The sequence below is a fragment of the Pristiophorus japonicus genome, chromosome 11 (genome assembly GCF_044704955.1).
Source record: "Pristiophorus japonicus isolate sPriJap1 chromosome 11, sPriJap1.hap1, whole genome shotgun sequence".
NCBI lineage: Eukaryota > Metazoa > Chordata > Chondrichthyes > Pristiophoridae > Pristiophorus > Pristiophorus japonicus.
Window position 1 is genome coordinate 34314111 of NC_091987.1, and position 16386 is coordinate 34330496.

Sequence of the window (16386 nt, forward strand, 5' to 3'; positions counted from 1 at the left end):
CTCATCTCTAGACTCAAATATTTTAACTATCTCTTTGCTGACCTCCTGCCTACATAAACCACAGCTTGTCCAAAATTGTGGCGCCCATATCCTGTCCATTGTAAACGCCCATCACATCCTCCTTCACTGATCTATGCTGAATCCCCATTCCCCTCTGCATTCAATTCAAAATCTTTGTCCTGACTATAAATCCCTTTACAGCCTCAACTGCTAAAGTCTCCTCTAACTTTCTACCCACTCGAATGTTCTGTTTTTTTGATTCCAGCCTTCTGTGCAACTCATCTCCCTTCATCCTACCATTTACAAATCCTTCAACCGCGGACTCTCTGGAGCTCTCTCCCTAAATTTCTCTGCCTCTCCAAATCTCTCTGCACCTTTAATAATCTCCTCAAAATCTATTCTTTGGCATAGTTTTTGGTACCCTTCCTGACCTCTCTCTCCAGGGCTTGGTGTCTGTTTTCTTTAGCTTATTTATGAAGTGCATTGGGACATTTCTTTGCTATATAAATGCAAGTCATTGCTGCAGCAAAACTTGAATCTTTACAGCTCCGCTTAGAAGTTTGAATGGGAAAATTATATGGTCATCCGATATACTCTTTCTTGTAAACTTCCATGGAGATTTAGAAGATATATTTCTGGAAAAAGGGGATTGACGCGTATGATGAGAAGGTAGGAAGCCAAGGTTAAGATCAATCTAAGGGAGGCCGGTTTGTTGGGTCAAGTGATCTTTTTCTCTGACTGAAGTTTTCTAAATTCCTATTTCTATGACATTCATTATTAACTCTACTTAGCTAAGAACTTCTATGTTTTTTTATGGCAGGTTACAAGAATGCAACACAAATAGTTCTATACTACAAATGTAATAACACATGTACCTTTGATCAAGAACTGAAAATCCCATTGATTAATGAAGCCAGAGAGAAAGCTTTGGCAACTGTAGGACAGCAACAGATGTCACAAATAGAATACAAACGCAGAAAGATTGCTGGGACATTGGAAAGCAGCAGTGTCCGAGCTTCAGTTGCAGCTCTTGGCCTTTCCTGCATTCAGGTAGGAACATCTGTCATGTTATCACAAAACACTTCTCAGCTCGTATGCTGTTCATCTTGAAATTTTAACAGCCTACCGGTGAGCAGGAAGAATCACAGGCATGTTGACACTTTTGACAACAGTAACAGTGGGGTGGCACCCCTATTGCCAATTGTTTGTGGCGATCTATTCATTTTGTTCCCACAATCAATGTAGATAGCACAATGCTCTTGTTATAATCGTAATACCTACGTTGAGTCAATTTTACCTTTATTGCATTTCTAAATAAAACACAGTGTTCAATTTCTTTTGTACTTATGTGATAATATGTTATTAGGTTTCCAGCATTGTGGATAGACATGATACAGGTTTTTATTTGAGGTATAACACAACTTCCTGCCTATTCTGTGTGGTATTTTCAGCCTCTAACTCACTATAGTCAATCCAGAAGACTAAAATTATTCTTTTGACAATAAAGAAACAAAGACTTGCATTTATTCCCACAATTAACATTAATGTCCACACAAATTACTCATTAATGCAGATAAATTTGGGGAGTTGTGCTATAGAATTGGTCTCTTCCTTAGAAAAAGTCTAGTCACCAGACGAGTGTGAGCATTCTACTAATACACACAAACTGCTGTTAGTCATAGGACGGCTTGGTTGCTGGCTGCCTCTAGATAGGATGCCCATTAATTCACCATCAATGCACCATCTGTGTTAATTGTCATCAATTAGTGGCACCTTTCGCAAATTCACCTGTGGTCTGTGATGAAATAATTTCAGAATTGTTTTTTTGTTACCAGTGTAGCTAAAAGGTCGATGTCGACAAATATGTACATAGGTTTCATATACATAAACTGATGATTCTTGCAAACCCAATGTTAGCTGATTCTAACCAACAATTGCCGTGATGCTCCTCAGAAGGACACTGATAATCTGACAGCAAGGAGGAGGCCATTCGCTCTTCAACCATCCACTCTGACCCCATTTCCACATAGTTTTTATATTTTCTACTTTTAAAATACTCATTCAATCCCTTTTAAATTGTTATAGTTTCTGTCTCAATAAGCAATTGTGGTAAAGCATTCCACGTTGTGTGAAATAATTTATTTTAACACAGGAAATATAGAAAGCCCCATTTGACTAATGTGCTTTAAAGGTCAATTGGAAGCCAGCCTTTCATGCAAGCTTACATCAATACATTTCCATATATCTGACACCATAAATTTGATAATATTATTTAATGTATAAAGAAATAATACACAAACTCAAAACCCTGTCACCTCTGAATTGTGAAGACCAAACACTTTTGTCAATGAAAGTAAATCGATAGAGTTTTTAAAACTGGCAATACAGTTTTTGGGTTGATATTCATTTTTGAAATGAGAAGATTGACTCTGCAAGACTTAAAAAAATTAAAACAATCTCATCCCTCAAACCAATCCTTTACAGCTACCTGGTAGTTTTTTTTTACGTGTGTTCACCCTGAAACTGCAATTTTCTCATCCCCTCCCCTTACACTGTGCAAACAGGCTCCTGCACCTGTTTGCACCAGCCGTAAAATTTTTCAGCGTAATTGATGCGCAGTTGGTGGGAAATTAGCCCAACTTTTCACCAGCAATGAGGATTTAAAAGTCACAGCAAATCATCTTTCTATTCGGAATTTGACAGATCGCAAGTTTGGGATTTAGCGCTTGCGGAAATCCCAAATGTGCAGTTAATTTCAAAGATGCTATGACGGCATACTCCGAGAGTACCTTCTCAAGGGCAATTAGGGATGGGCAATAAATGCTGGCATTGCCAGTGATGCCAGTCCCCAGGAACGAATAAAAATAAAATACCAACCGCAAATTCAGGGACAATATATTCCTTTTTAATTTTCTTTGTTCTAGTGAAAAATTCCCCAATTTTTAGAATGTTTCTTCATAACTATAAGTTATAACTCTTGGTACCATTATTGGAGGTGCAGGCTTTCAGATAACATGTTAAACCAAGGCCCCATCTGTCTGTTCAAATGGATGTACAAGATCCCATGGCATTGTTCAAAGCAGAACTGGGAGTTCTAATGGCCAGCATTCCTTCCACAATCAATATCCACAATAAATTGATTCACTTTAAACTAAGATTTTAAAGGGCTTTAAACTAATGAAGAGGGTGGGAGGATTCATGAAAGGATACATTTTAAAGTAGCAAGAGCAAGGTCAAGGTTCTAGAGCAGAGCAGAGCTTTGGGTAAAAATAAGCAGAGTGAGTCAGGAAGGGACAGAGAGAGTAACAAAGGTAATAGGGCATCATTGTCTAAGGTGACATCAGTGAAAAATAGAAAAGGGTCAAAACTAAAGGCACTATTTCTGAATGCACGAAGCATTCACAACAAAATAGATGAATGAATAGCGCAGATAGAAATTAATAGGTTTGTTGTAATAGCCATTACGGAGACGTGCTTGCAAAGGGATCAAGGTTGGGAACTAAATATTCCAGGATACTCAACTTTTAGAAGAGATAGACAAAATGGAAAAAGTGGAGGGGTAATTCTGATAATAAAGGATGGGATAAAAACAGCAGAGAGAAAGGATGTTAGCTCAGAAAATCAAGAAGTAGAATCAGTTTGGGTGGAGCTAAGAAACAGCATGGGGCAGAAAACATTGGTGGGAGTTGTTTATAGGCCCTCAAACAGTAGTTGTAATGTAGGGCAGAGAATAAATCAGGAAATTAGACATTAGCATGTAACATAGGTAATACAATAATCATGGGGGACAAAAATGTGCATATAGAGTGGGCAAACCAAATTTGCAGTAATAGTGTGGCGGGCAAGTTCCTGGAATGTATACTAGGGGACAGGCTATTTTAGATCTAGTATTGTGCAATTAATTAATAACCTTGTAGTAAAGTTGCCTTTAAGGAAGAGTGATCATAATAAGATAGAATTTTATATTGAGTTTGAAAGGGATTTAGTTAAGTACAAAAATAGGGTCTTAGGGCTCAAAATTGGCCAGGAGTTGCTCCGTTTTTTTGGAGTAACTTAGTTTTTCTGGCGTAAGTTAAAAATCCCTACTTTCCCCAATAAACTTGCTCCAGAGTAACTGAGTTAGTTACGATTTTTTAGTTTAGATTTTTTTCTCAAACTGGGCGTTTCCAGTCACCTACGCCAGTTTTAGCCATTTAGGCAACTTTGGCCAGCTAATAGTTACTCCAAATCTACTTAGGCCAGCATATGTGGCCACTTCAGAAAATCCTTGCGGAGAGTTAAGAAATTGGCGCAGGTTAGTACATTCTAAAGCTCCAAGACTTACAAAGTACTAAACAAAGCACAAAAAGTAATAAGCATTCAATAACAAATAAAAATAGAAGGAAGCGGAGAGGAACTGCACCTAAAACACCAAGACTTACAAAGTTTTAAGGAAAGATTAAAAGAAAATAAAGGAACTTGGCAAACATAAACTCCGCCTGTTTACCAAAAACATCGCCTCTTGCTTTACTATTATAAGAGGTCCTGCCTGACCAAACCTGAAATGAAATAATTGGACCAAAAAGCACCCTTATTCACCAAACACCGATGATTAAACTTTCTACTCAACTCCAGCAAGGCTTAATTAAAACCTATTTACCATTATGCTTCCTGACATTGACCCTGGCCTTCTGAATCACAGTAGTTTAAATCACGAACACAAGCAGCTACTTACATAACGGGAGACCACTCGGCCAGGGATAGGGGCGGCAACTGCAAGCATCGGGTCCCTCTCATACAGGCTACAGGACACACTGGGGGGCGAGGAGCTACTGCGCATGCGAGCACATTCGAACGTGCATGTGCAGATGTCCTGGCACTGTTTTCAGCGCCGGGATGCTGGCTCCGCCTCCAATCCACTGGCCACGCTGTGCCACCACCGAGGAGAGGCCGGACAGTGGCCAAAGTCGGGAGGAAGATTTTCGGCGCACTTGGAGTCGTGGAAAAGTGCCTCACCTCGGTTGAGTGCGCCAAAAATCGGCAGGGGCCAATTGTGAGCCCTTAACAATGCAAACTATGCAGGTATGAGGGCCGAGTTAGCTAAGGTAGATTGAGAAACTACATTAAAAGATATGACTATAGACAAGCAATGGCTAGCATTGAAAGAATTAATATATAATTTACAACAAATATGCATTCCTTTAAGGCACAAAAAACCCTCAGAAAAAGTGGTCCAACCGTGGCTAACGAGAAGTTAAAGATAGAATTAGATCAAAGGAAAAGGCTTATAATGTTGGCAAAAAGAGTAGTAAGCCTGAGGATTGGGTGATTTTAGAATTCAGCAAAGGAGGACCAAGAAATTGATAACGAAAGAGAAAAAAGAATATGAGAATAAATTAGCAAGAGACATAAAAACAGATTGTAAACCTTTCTATAGGTATGTAAATAGGAAGAGATTAGTGAAAGTGCCTTCAGCTGCTTGGGCCCTAAGCTCTGGAACTCCCTCCCTAAACCTCTCCGACTCTTTACTTCTCTTTCCTCCTTTAAGACACTCCTTAAAACCTACCTCTTTGACGTCATCTGCCATAATTTCTCATGTAGCTCAGTGTCAAATTGATTTGTCTTATAACACTTCTGTGAAGCACCTTGGGATGTTTTACTATGTTAATGGTGCTATATAAATAAAAGTTGTTGTTGTTGTTTTAAACATGGGCCCATTAGAGGCAGAGACAGGAGAACATGGTTTTATGAAAAGGAAATTATGTTTGACAAATCTGTTAGAGTTTGGATAAGGGGAAAACAGTGAATGTAGTGCATGTAGATTTTCAAAAAGCATTCAGTAAGGTGCCACACAAGAGGTTGTTACACAAAATTAGGACTCATGGGATTGGGGGTAATATATTAGCATGGATTGAGGATTGGTTAATGAACAGAAAACAAAGAGTAGGAATAAAAGGGACTTTTTGGGGTTGGCAGGCTGTAACTAACGGGGTACCACAAGGAACAATGCTTGGGCCGCAGCTATTTACAATTTATATTCATGACTTGGATGAAGGGACTATGATGTTGCTGGTGATACAAAGTTAGGTGGGAAAGGAAGCTGTGAGGAGGATGCAAAGAGGCTGCACAGAGATATAAACAGGTTGACTGAATGGGCAAGAACATGGCAAATGGAATACAATGTGGGGAAATGTGAAGTTATCTACTTCGGTAGGAAAAACATAAAAGCAGAATATTTGTTGAATGGTGAGAGACTGGGAATTGTTTGCATTCAGAGGGACCTGGGTGTCCTTGTACATGAATCACAGAAAGTTAACATGCAGGTACAACAAACAGTTGGGAAAGCAAAAGGTATGTTAGCTTTTGATGCAAAGGGATTAGAGTATAAGAATAAAGAAGTCTTACTACAATTATACAGGGCATAGGTGAGGCCACACCTGGAGTACTGTGTACAGTTCTGGGGGCCAAAATTCAATCCTCCGATAAGGCCCCGGTTGCCGGAAAGTGGCGGCCACGCGGCTGTGTCGAATAGCCGCCGATTTTTTAGTCGAATGGCCGCCGCTCGCAAAATTCTCCCTGGTGATTTTTCCGGCAGTGACCATATCCATCCTGCTCCCCCCACTTCCGCCTCGCTGCTGTCGAAGCCTCCTAAGTACGTCCTAAGCACTGCCATGCCCCACCCCGGCCATCTTGTTCTTGCATATTGCTTGGATCATCCACACTATCTCATCTCCACTGTTTGGTGGTCTGTAATGCACTCCCGAGAATGGTACCATTTCCTTTCCTATTTCTTGACTCGACCTGTATGGGTTCTGCTCAACACATATCCCTTGCACATCCTCGTGCTCTAATGCTATGATATAATTCTTACTAACATTGGGCCCAAGTTTCCCCAGGAGTTGCTCCGTTTTTTTTTTGGAGCAACTTAAAAATCTAAATTCTCCCCATTTAAGTTGCTCCAGTGTAAGTGAGTTAGATAGGTTTTTTTTTAGTTCCGTTTTTTTTTCAAAAGGGGGTGTTACCAGCCACTTACGCCTGTTTTGCCATTTAAGCAAGTTTAGCCAGCTAAAACTCACTCCAAACTGAGTTAGGCCAGAGTAAGTGGGCACTTTTGTACGTTCTGAAAAACCCTGCGGTCAATTAAGTGATCAGCACAGGTAGCCTCCAAATGACAGTGTTTTGATAGGAATGCTAGGTTTTTTTAAAAATCCCAAGCAGTGAGACTGGGTAGGGAGTAGGTGCTATCAGGCTGATTAAACTGAGTATATTTTTAATAAAGGTAGCTAGATATTAAAGTACTGGAAAATCTTTGAAGATTCTTTTCTCCTTCCCCCACTCCCACCCCGCCGGATCAAAACACTTCCACCCCCCCCTCCCCCCCACTGGATCAAAACTCTTCCCCTTCCTCTCCACCCCATCAAAACTCTTCCCCTTACCCCCCGCCACCCCCCCTCCCTCCGGCCAAAACTCTTCCCCCCCCCCCCTGCCCCCGATCAAAGCTCTTCCCCTCCTCTCCAGATCAAAACTCTTCCCCTTCTTTTTATATTAGTCAGTAACTTTTAGCATTGTTGTTACCAATTTAAGTGTATCTAAGGGTTAAGTCATGGCAGAAGAGCTCGGTCGGGTGTTACGCTCCTCCTATACCATGTGGGAACTCAGGGACACTTCCGGTGTCCCTGGCGACTACGTGTGCGGGAAGTGTATCCGCCTCGAGCTCCTAACGGTCCGTGTTGCGGAATTGGAGCTGAGGGTGGATTCACTCTGGAGCATCCACGATGCTGAGAATGACGTGAGTATCACGTGTAGTGAGTTGGTCTTACCGCAGGAGAAGGGTCCACAGCCAGATAGGGAATGGAAGACCAGCAGGAAGAGTAGTGCAATGAAGGTAGTGCAGGGGTCCCCTGTGGTCATCCCCCTGCAAAACAGATACACTGCTTTGGGTACTGTTGGAGGGGATGACTCATCAGGGGAGGGCAGCAGCAGCCAAGTTCATGGCACCGTGGCTGGCTCTGTTGCATAGGAGGGCAGGAAAAAGAGTGGGAGCGCGATAGTGATAGGGGATTCAATGGTGAGGGGAATAGATAGGCGTTTCTGCGTCCGCAACCGAGACTCCAGGATGGTATGTTGCCTCGCTGGTGCAAGGGTCAAGGATGTCTCGGAGCGGGTGCAGGACATTCTGAAATGGGAGGGAGAACAGCCAGTTGTCGTGGTGCACATTGGTACCAATGACATAGGTAAAAAAAGGGATGAGGTCCTACGAAACGAATTTAAGGAGCTAGGAGCTAAATTAAAAAGTAGGACCTCAAAAGTAGTAATCTCGGGATTGCTATCAGTGCCACGTGCTAGTCAGAGTAGGAATCTCAGGATAGCGCAGATGAATACGTGGCTTGAGCAGTGGTGCAGCAGGGAGGGATTCAAATTCCTGGGGCATTGGAACCGGTTCTGGGGGAGGTGGGACCAGTACAAACCGGACGGTCTGCACCTGGGCAGGACCGGAACCAATGTCCTAGGGGGAGTGTTTGCTAGTGCTGTTGGGGAGGAGTTAAACTAATATGGCAGGGGGATGGGAACCAATGCAGGGAGACAGAGGGAGACAAAAAGGAGGCAAAAGCAAAAGACAGAAAGGAGATGAGGAAAAGTGGAGGGCAGAGAAACCCAAGGCAAAGAACAAAAAGGGCCACTGTACAGCAAAATTCTAAAAGGACAAAGGGTGTTAAAAAAACAAGCCTGAAGGCTTTGTGTCTTAATGCAAGGAGTATCTGCAATAAGGTGGATGAATTAACTGTGCAAATAGATGTTAACAAATATGATGTGATTGGGATTACGGAGACGTGGCTCCAGGATGATCAGGGCTGGGAACTCAACATCCAGGGGTATTCAACATTCAGGAAAGATAGAATAAAAGGAAAAGGAGGTGGGGTAGCATTGCTGGTTAAGGAGCAAATTAAGGCAATAGTTCGGAAGGACATTAGCTTGGATGATGTGGAATCTATATGGGTAGAGCTGCAGAATACCAAAGGACAAAAAACGTTAGTGGGAGTTGTGTACAGACCTCCAAACAGTAGTAGTGATGTTGGGGAGGGCATCAAACAGGAAATTAGGGATGCATGCAATAAAGGTGCAGCAGTTATAATGGTTGACTTTAATATGCACATAGATTGGGCTAGCCAAACTGGAAGCAATACGGTGGAGGAGGATTTCCTGGAGTGCATAAGGGATGGTTTTCTAGACCAATATGTCGAGGAACCAACTAGGGGGGAGGCCATCTTAGATTGGGTGTTGTGTAATGAGAGAGGATTAATTATCAATCTCATTGTGCGAGGCCCCTTGGGGAAGAGTGACCATAATATGGTGGAATTTTGCATTAGGATGGAGAATCAAACAGTTAATTCAGAGATCATGGTCCAGAACTTAAAGAAGGGTAACTTTGAAGGTATGAGGCGTGAATTGGCTAGGATAGATTGGCGAATGATACTTAAGGGGTTGACTGTGGATGGGCAATGGCAGACATTTAGAGACCGCATGGATGAATTACACAATTGTACATTCCTGTCTGGCGTAAAAATAAAAAAGGGAAGGTGGCTCAACCGTGGCTATCTAGGGAAATCAGGGATAGTATTAAAGCCAAGGAAGTGGCATACAAATTGGCCAGAAATAGCAGCGAACCCGGGGACTGGGAGAAATTTAGAACTCAGCAGAGGAGGACAAAGGGTTTGATTAGGGCAGGGAAAATGGAGTACGAGAAGAAGCTTGCAGGGAACATTAAGGCGGATTGCAAAAGTTTCTATACGTATGTAAAGAGAAAAAGGTTAGTAAAGACAAACGTAGGTCCACTGCAGTCAGAATCAGGGGAAGTCATAACGGGGAACAAAGAAATGGCAGACCAATTGAACAAGTACTTTGGTTCGGTATTCACTAAGGAGGACACAAACAACCTTCTGGATATAAAAGGGGTCAGAGGGTCTCGTAAGGAGGAGGAACTGAGGGAAATCTTTATTAGTCGGGAAATTGTGTTGGGGAAATTGATGGGATTGAAGGCCGATAAATCCCCAGGGCCTGATGGACTGCATCCCAGAGTACTTAAGGAGGTGGCCTTGGAAATAGCGGATGCATTGACAGTCATTTTCCAACATTCCATTGACTCTGGATCAGTTCCTATCGAGTGGAGGGTAGCCAATGTAACCCCACTTTTTAAAAAAGGAGGGAGAGAGAAAACGGAATTATAGACCGGTCAGCCTGACCTCAGTAGTGGGTAAAATGATGGAATCAATTATTAAGGATGTCATAGCAGTGCATTTAGAAAATGGTGACATGATAGGTCCAAGTCAGCATGGATTTGTGAAAGGGAAATCATGCTTGACAAATCTTCTGGAATTTTTTGAGGATGTTTCCAGTAAAGTGGACAAAGGAGAACCAGTTGATGTGGTATATTTGGACTTTCAGAAGGCTTTCGACAAGGTCCCACACAAGAGATTAATGTGCAAAGTTAAAGCACATGGGATTGGGGGTAGTGTGCTGACGTGGATTGAGAACTGGTTGTCAGACAGGAAGCAAAGAGTAGGAGTAAATGGGTACTTTTCAGAATGGCAGGCAGTGACTAGTGGGGTACCACAAGGTTCTGTGCTGGGGCCCCAGCTGTTTACATTGTACATTAATGATTTAGACGAGGGGATTAAATGTAGTATCTCCAAATTTGCGGATGACACTAAGTTGGGTGGCAGTGTGAGCTGCGAGGAGGATGCTATGAGGCTGCAGAGTGACTTGGATAGGTTAGGTGATTGGGCAAATGCATGGCAGATGAAGTATAATGTGGATAAATGTGAGGTTATCCACTTCAGTGGTAAAAACAGAGAGACAGACTATTATCTGAATGGTGACAGATTAGGAAAAGGGAAGGTGCAACGAGACCTGAGTGTCATGGTACATCAGTCATTGAAGGTTGGCATGCAGGTACAGCAGGCGGTTAAGAAATCAAATGGCATGTTGGCCTTCATAGCGAGGGGATTTGAGTACAGGGGCAGGGAGGTGTTGCTACAGTTGTACAGGGCCTTGGTGAGGCCACACCTGGAGTATTGTGTACAGTTTTGGTCTCCTAACTTGAGGAAGGACATTCTAGCTATTGAGGGAGTGCAGCGAAGATTCACCAGACTGATTCCCGGGATGGTGGGACTGACCTATCAAGAAAGACTGGATCAACTGGGCTTGTATTCACTGGAGTTCAGAAGAATGAGAGGGGACCTCATAGAAACATTTAAAATTCTGACGGGGTTAGACAGGTTAGATGCAGGAAGAATGTTCCCAATGTTGGGGAAGTCCAGAACCAGGGGTCACAGTCTAAGGATAAGGGGTAAGCCATTTAGGACCGAGATGAGGAGAAACTTCTTCACCCAGAGAGTGGTGAACCTGTGGAATTCTCTACCACAGAAAGTAGTTGCGACCAATTCACTAAATATATTCAAAAAGGAGTTAGATGAAGTCCTTACTACTTGGGGGATCAAGGGGTATGGCGAGAAAGCAGGAATGGGGTACTGAAGTTTCATGTTCAGCCATGAACTCATTGAATGGCGGTGCAGGCTAGAAGGGCTGAATGGCCTACTCCTGCACCTATTTTCTATGTTTCTATGTTTCCCCCCCCCCCCCTCGATCAAAACTCTTCCCCCCCCACCAACCTGACTCTTGCAGCCCTCAACGCGGGAAGGCAGCAGCCGGCCTGTGCGGCAAGCCACTCGGCACGGGATAGGGGCGGCGAGCATCAGCCCCTCCCACACAGCCTGCATCACACACTCTCAGATTCTGGGGGCTAGGAGCTACTGCACGTGCGCGCACACTTTAGCGCACATGTGCAGAGGTCCCGGCACTGTTTTCAGCGCCGGGACCTGGCTCCGCCCCCGAATCCAGTTGCCACGCTACGCCACCATGGAGGAGAGGCTGGGGAACGGCCAAACTCGGCCCAAAGATTTTTGGCGCCCTTGGAGTTCTACAAAAGCGGTGTGCCTCTGGTAAGTGTGCCAGAAAGCTGTTCCGGCCAAATTTGAGCCCTATATAACTAGTCATTCATTTGCTGTTTGTGAGACCTTGTTGTGTGCAAATTGGCTGTTTTGTCTGCCTATACAGCAGTGACTACAATACATAAGCAATTCTCTGTGAAACACCTTGGGGTATCCCAAGGATGTGAAAAGCAGCATATAAATGCAAGTAAAAACAGAAAATGCTGGAAATACTCAGCAGGTGGCACCTGCGGAGCAAGAAACAGAGTTAACGTTTCAGGTCGATGACTTAAGGTTGCAAAGATGGAGCCCAGACGAATTTCCACCAATTTTTATGGGGCTATTTTATCAAAACATGTTGGACCAATGAGTAAACTTAGTTTTTATATTTTTCTGTACCAGGACAGAGAAAAGGAAAAGCGAATACCATAATATATAATGCACAAAATACTTCATTTATGTCACGAGTAAACATCTGAACATAGTTCATATAGAATTAAACATTACAAATGATTTATAACAAATCATTTTATTTGAACAGATAAAGATGCCTCACTCCACCAAAACAGATTGCACAGCACCAAAAACTATTGACTACTGTGTAGAAATATCCATGCCAAAGCGCTTTGAAAGTCCAGATAAAATATCGATTCCTGTAACCAGAGTACACAGAGTGAATTCCAAGTCGCAACAGACGTGTGGAAGTCTGAACTTGAGTGAAACGGGTAATGTATGGAATATATATTTCTTGCCACTCAGGCTTAATGCAGGGGATTATTTAAACAATTTGCTTCATCAATTTTAAGGTGGGGAAAGTGTTGATTATTTATACAATTCACTTAATTTTAATCTATAAGTACTGGATGTCAATTAATATTTATCTTTATGACATGCAGATTAAATTTGCTATGGAGATGGAATTATTTAGTTCTATTTTCATGCAGTAGTTTTGTGCCTAACTTCTCTCACGGTCAGCTTTTAAAAAGCAGCAGACGTTAGCCATGTGTAGTGGAAATGACTTCCAACCAGCTGGCATAGATTGATTAAATAATACCATAATTTTTTATTTTATTAATGATGTGTCAGACATAGTGGGGAGAATTCATTTCGGAACCGAGTTTCAGTGGTGTGGTACTTTAACCTGCCACTCTGTGCTTGCCCCGGTCGAGTTCATTAAAGCTGCACGGCAGGCTGCCACCATCAAGAGGGAACAAAGATCCGAGCTCCATCACCAAAATAGGTTGCGAGGAACCTTAAAGGGGCAGAAGCCCCTCACAAATTGAAATGAGACTTCCATTGAAGGCCTTTGCCAAGACTGAGTCCTTCAACAAGATAGAGAAGAAGCTGCTGCAAGGCCCACTCTTTCCATTTGGGGAACTCTGAGCATTTACATAAGAACATAAGAAATAGGAGATGGAGTAGGCAATTTGAATCTTCGAGCTTTTTCCACCATTCAATATGACCTTGGATGATCTACCTCAACCCCACCTTCCTGCATTATCCCCATATCCCTTGATTCCCTCAGTATTAAAAAATCTATCGATCTCTGTCTTAAATATACGACTCAGCATCCACAGCTCTCTGGGTTAAACAATTCCAAAGGCTCACAACCCTTTGAGTGAAGAATTTTCTCCTCATCTCACGAGACCAAAACTGTACACAGTACTTCAGGTGTGGTCTCACCAAGGACCTATATAATTGTAATAAAAACAGAAAATGCTGGAAATACTCAGCAGATCAGGCAGCATCTTCGAAGAGAGAAACAGTTAATGTTTCAGGTTGATGACATTTCGTCAGAACTGGTAAAAGTTAGAGATGTAACAGATTTTTAAGCAAGTGTAAGGGCAGGGAAAATGAGGAGGGGAGGAAAGAACAATAGGGAAGGTCTGTGATAGGATGGAAGGCAGGTGAGATTAAGAAACAAAAGCAAAAGGAGATGGTAATGGGATAAATTAAGAAACAAAAGATTAGTCGAGATGAGGTATAAATGAATATGGCAGAATCATCAACAGCTGCCACGTGAGAAAAAAAAATTGAGGCAGACGTTATGGTGTGAAATTGTTGAACTCGATGCTGAGTCCAGAAGGTTGTATAGTGCCTAATCGAAAGATGGGGTGCTGTTCCTCAAGCTTACATTGAGCTTCATTGGAGCAGTGTAAGAGGCTGAGGACAGACGGAGATATCAGAGTGGGAGTGGAGTCGAGAATTAAAGTGACAGGTGACCGGCAGCTCGCGGTCACCCTTATGGACTGAACAGAGGTGTTCCGCAAAACGGTCACCCAATCTGTGTTTGGTCTCTCCAATGTAGAGAAGACCACATCATGAGCAGAGAATACAGCATACTAAATTGAAAGAAGTACAAGTAAATCGCTGATTCACCTGGAAGGACTGTTTGGGGCCCTGGACAGTGGGAAGGTGTTGCATCTCCTGCACTTGCAGTGAAAGGTGCCGTGGGAAGGGGTGGGGGTGTTGGAGGTGATTGAGGAGTGGGCCAGGGTGTCACGGAAGGAGGGGTCCCTTCGGAATGCTGAAAGGGGAGGGGAGAGGAATATATGTTTGGTGGTGGGATCATGCTGGAGGTGGTGGAAATGGCGGAGGATGATCATTGTATAATTGTAGTAAGACTTTCTTACTCTTATACTCCAATGCCTTAGTAATAATGGCTAACATACCATTTGCTTTCCAAATTGCTTGCTGTACCTGCATGTTAATTTTCTGTGATTTGTGTACAAAGGGCATCCAGGTCCCTCTGAACATTTTGAAGTCTCTCACTATTTAAAAAATATTCTGCTTTTCTATTTTCTCTACCAAAGTGGATAACTTCACACTTCTCGACATTATATTCCATTTGCCATGTTCTTTATTCTCCTTACAGCTTACTTTTCTATCTAACTGCAGGAATTTAAATTCAGTTAATTAAATAAATCTGGATTATAAAAGCTAGTACCAGTAATGGTGACCATGAAAATACCAGAGTGTCATAAAAACCCATCTGGTTCATTAATGTCCTTTAGGGAAAGAAATCTGCCGTCCTTACTTGGTCTGTCCTATATGTGACTCCAGACCCACAGCAATGTGGTTGACTCCTAACTGTCCTCTGAAATGGCCTAGCAAGCCATCCAGTTGTAACAAACCGCAACAAAAAACAATAAGAATAATAAAACCGGATGGACCACCTGGCATCGAACTTGGCACCGGCTTCGGACATGACAATGGTACACCCAGCCCAGTCGACCCTGCAAATTCCTCCTCACTAACATCTGAGGACTTGTGCCAAAGTTGGGAGAGCTGTCCCACAGACGAGTGAAGCAACAGCCTGACATAGTCAAACTCACAGAATCATACCTTTCAGCCAATGTCCCAGACTCCTCCATCACCATCCCTGGGTATGTTCTGACCCACCGGCTGGCCAGACCCACCCGAGATGGCAGCACAGTGGTAATCAATAAGAGGGAGTGTCCCGGGGAGTCCTCAACATTGACATCGGACCCCATGAATTCTCATGGCTTCAAGTTAAGCATGGGCATGGAAACCTCCTGCTGATTACCACCTGCTGCCCTCCCTCAGCTGATGACTTAATACTCCTCCATGTTGAACACCACTTGGAAGAAGCACTGAGGGTAGCAAGGGCACAGAATGTACTCTGGGTGGGGGACTTCAATGTCCATCACCAAGAGTTGCTCGGTAGCAGGTTGAGTCCTGAAGGACATTGCTGACTGACTGGGCCTGCAGCAGGTGATGAGAGAACCAACACAACGGAAAAACGTACTTGACCTCGTCCTCAGCAATCTACTTGTCGCAGATGCATCTGTCCATGACATCATTAGTAACAATGATCACTGCACAGTCATTGTGGAGAAGAAGTCCTGTCTTCACACTGAAGACATCCTCCATTGTGTTGCATGGCAGTACCACTGTGCTAAATGGGATAGATTCAGAATAGACCTAGCAGCTCAAAACTGGGCATCCATGAGGCGCTGTGGGCGATCAGCAGCAGCAGAATTATATTCCACCACAATCTGTAACCTCATGGCCTCGCATATCCCTCACTCTACCATTACCATCAAGCCAGGGGACCAATCTTGGTTCAATGAGGAGTGTAGAAGAGCATGTCAGGAGCAGCACCAGGTGTACCTAAAAATGAGGTGTCAAGCTGGAGAAGCTGCAACACAGGACTACATGCATGCTAAGCAGCGGAAGCAACATGCTATAAACAGCTAAGCTTACTGGATAAGATCAAAGCTCTACAGTCCGGTCACATCCAATCGTGAATGGTGGTGGCCAATTAAACAACTAACGGGAGGAGGAGGCTCTGTAAATATACCCATCCTCAATGATGGCGGAGCCCAGCATGCAAGTGTGAAAGACAAAGCTGAAGCGTTTGCAACCATCTTCAGCCAGAAGTGCCGAGTGGATGATT

The 16386-nt window shown here is 43.2% G+C and overlaps 1 protein-coding gene across 5 annotated transcripts in view; it reads left to right on the forward strand.

Moving 5' to 3' along the window:
* Positions 1–16386, forward strand: part of LOC139276009 (cilia- and flagella-associated protein 47-like) — a 1107008-nt gene that overhangs the window by 612543 nt on the left and 478079 nt on the right. For all 5 annotated transcript variants that reach the window (XM_070893331.1, XM_070893333.1, XM_070893335.1 and 2 more), the window contains 2 exons: positions 821–1050; positions 12508–12691. In XM_070893331.1, the coding sequence (XP_070749432.1) occupies positions 821–1050; positions 12508–12691 (414 nt within the window). The remainder of the gene's footprint in view (positions 1–820; positions 1051–12507; positions 12692–16386) is intronic.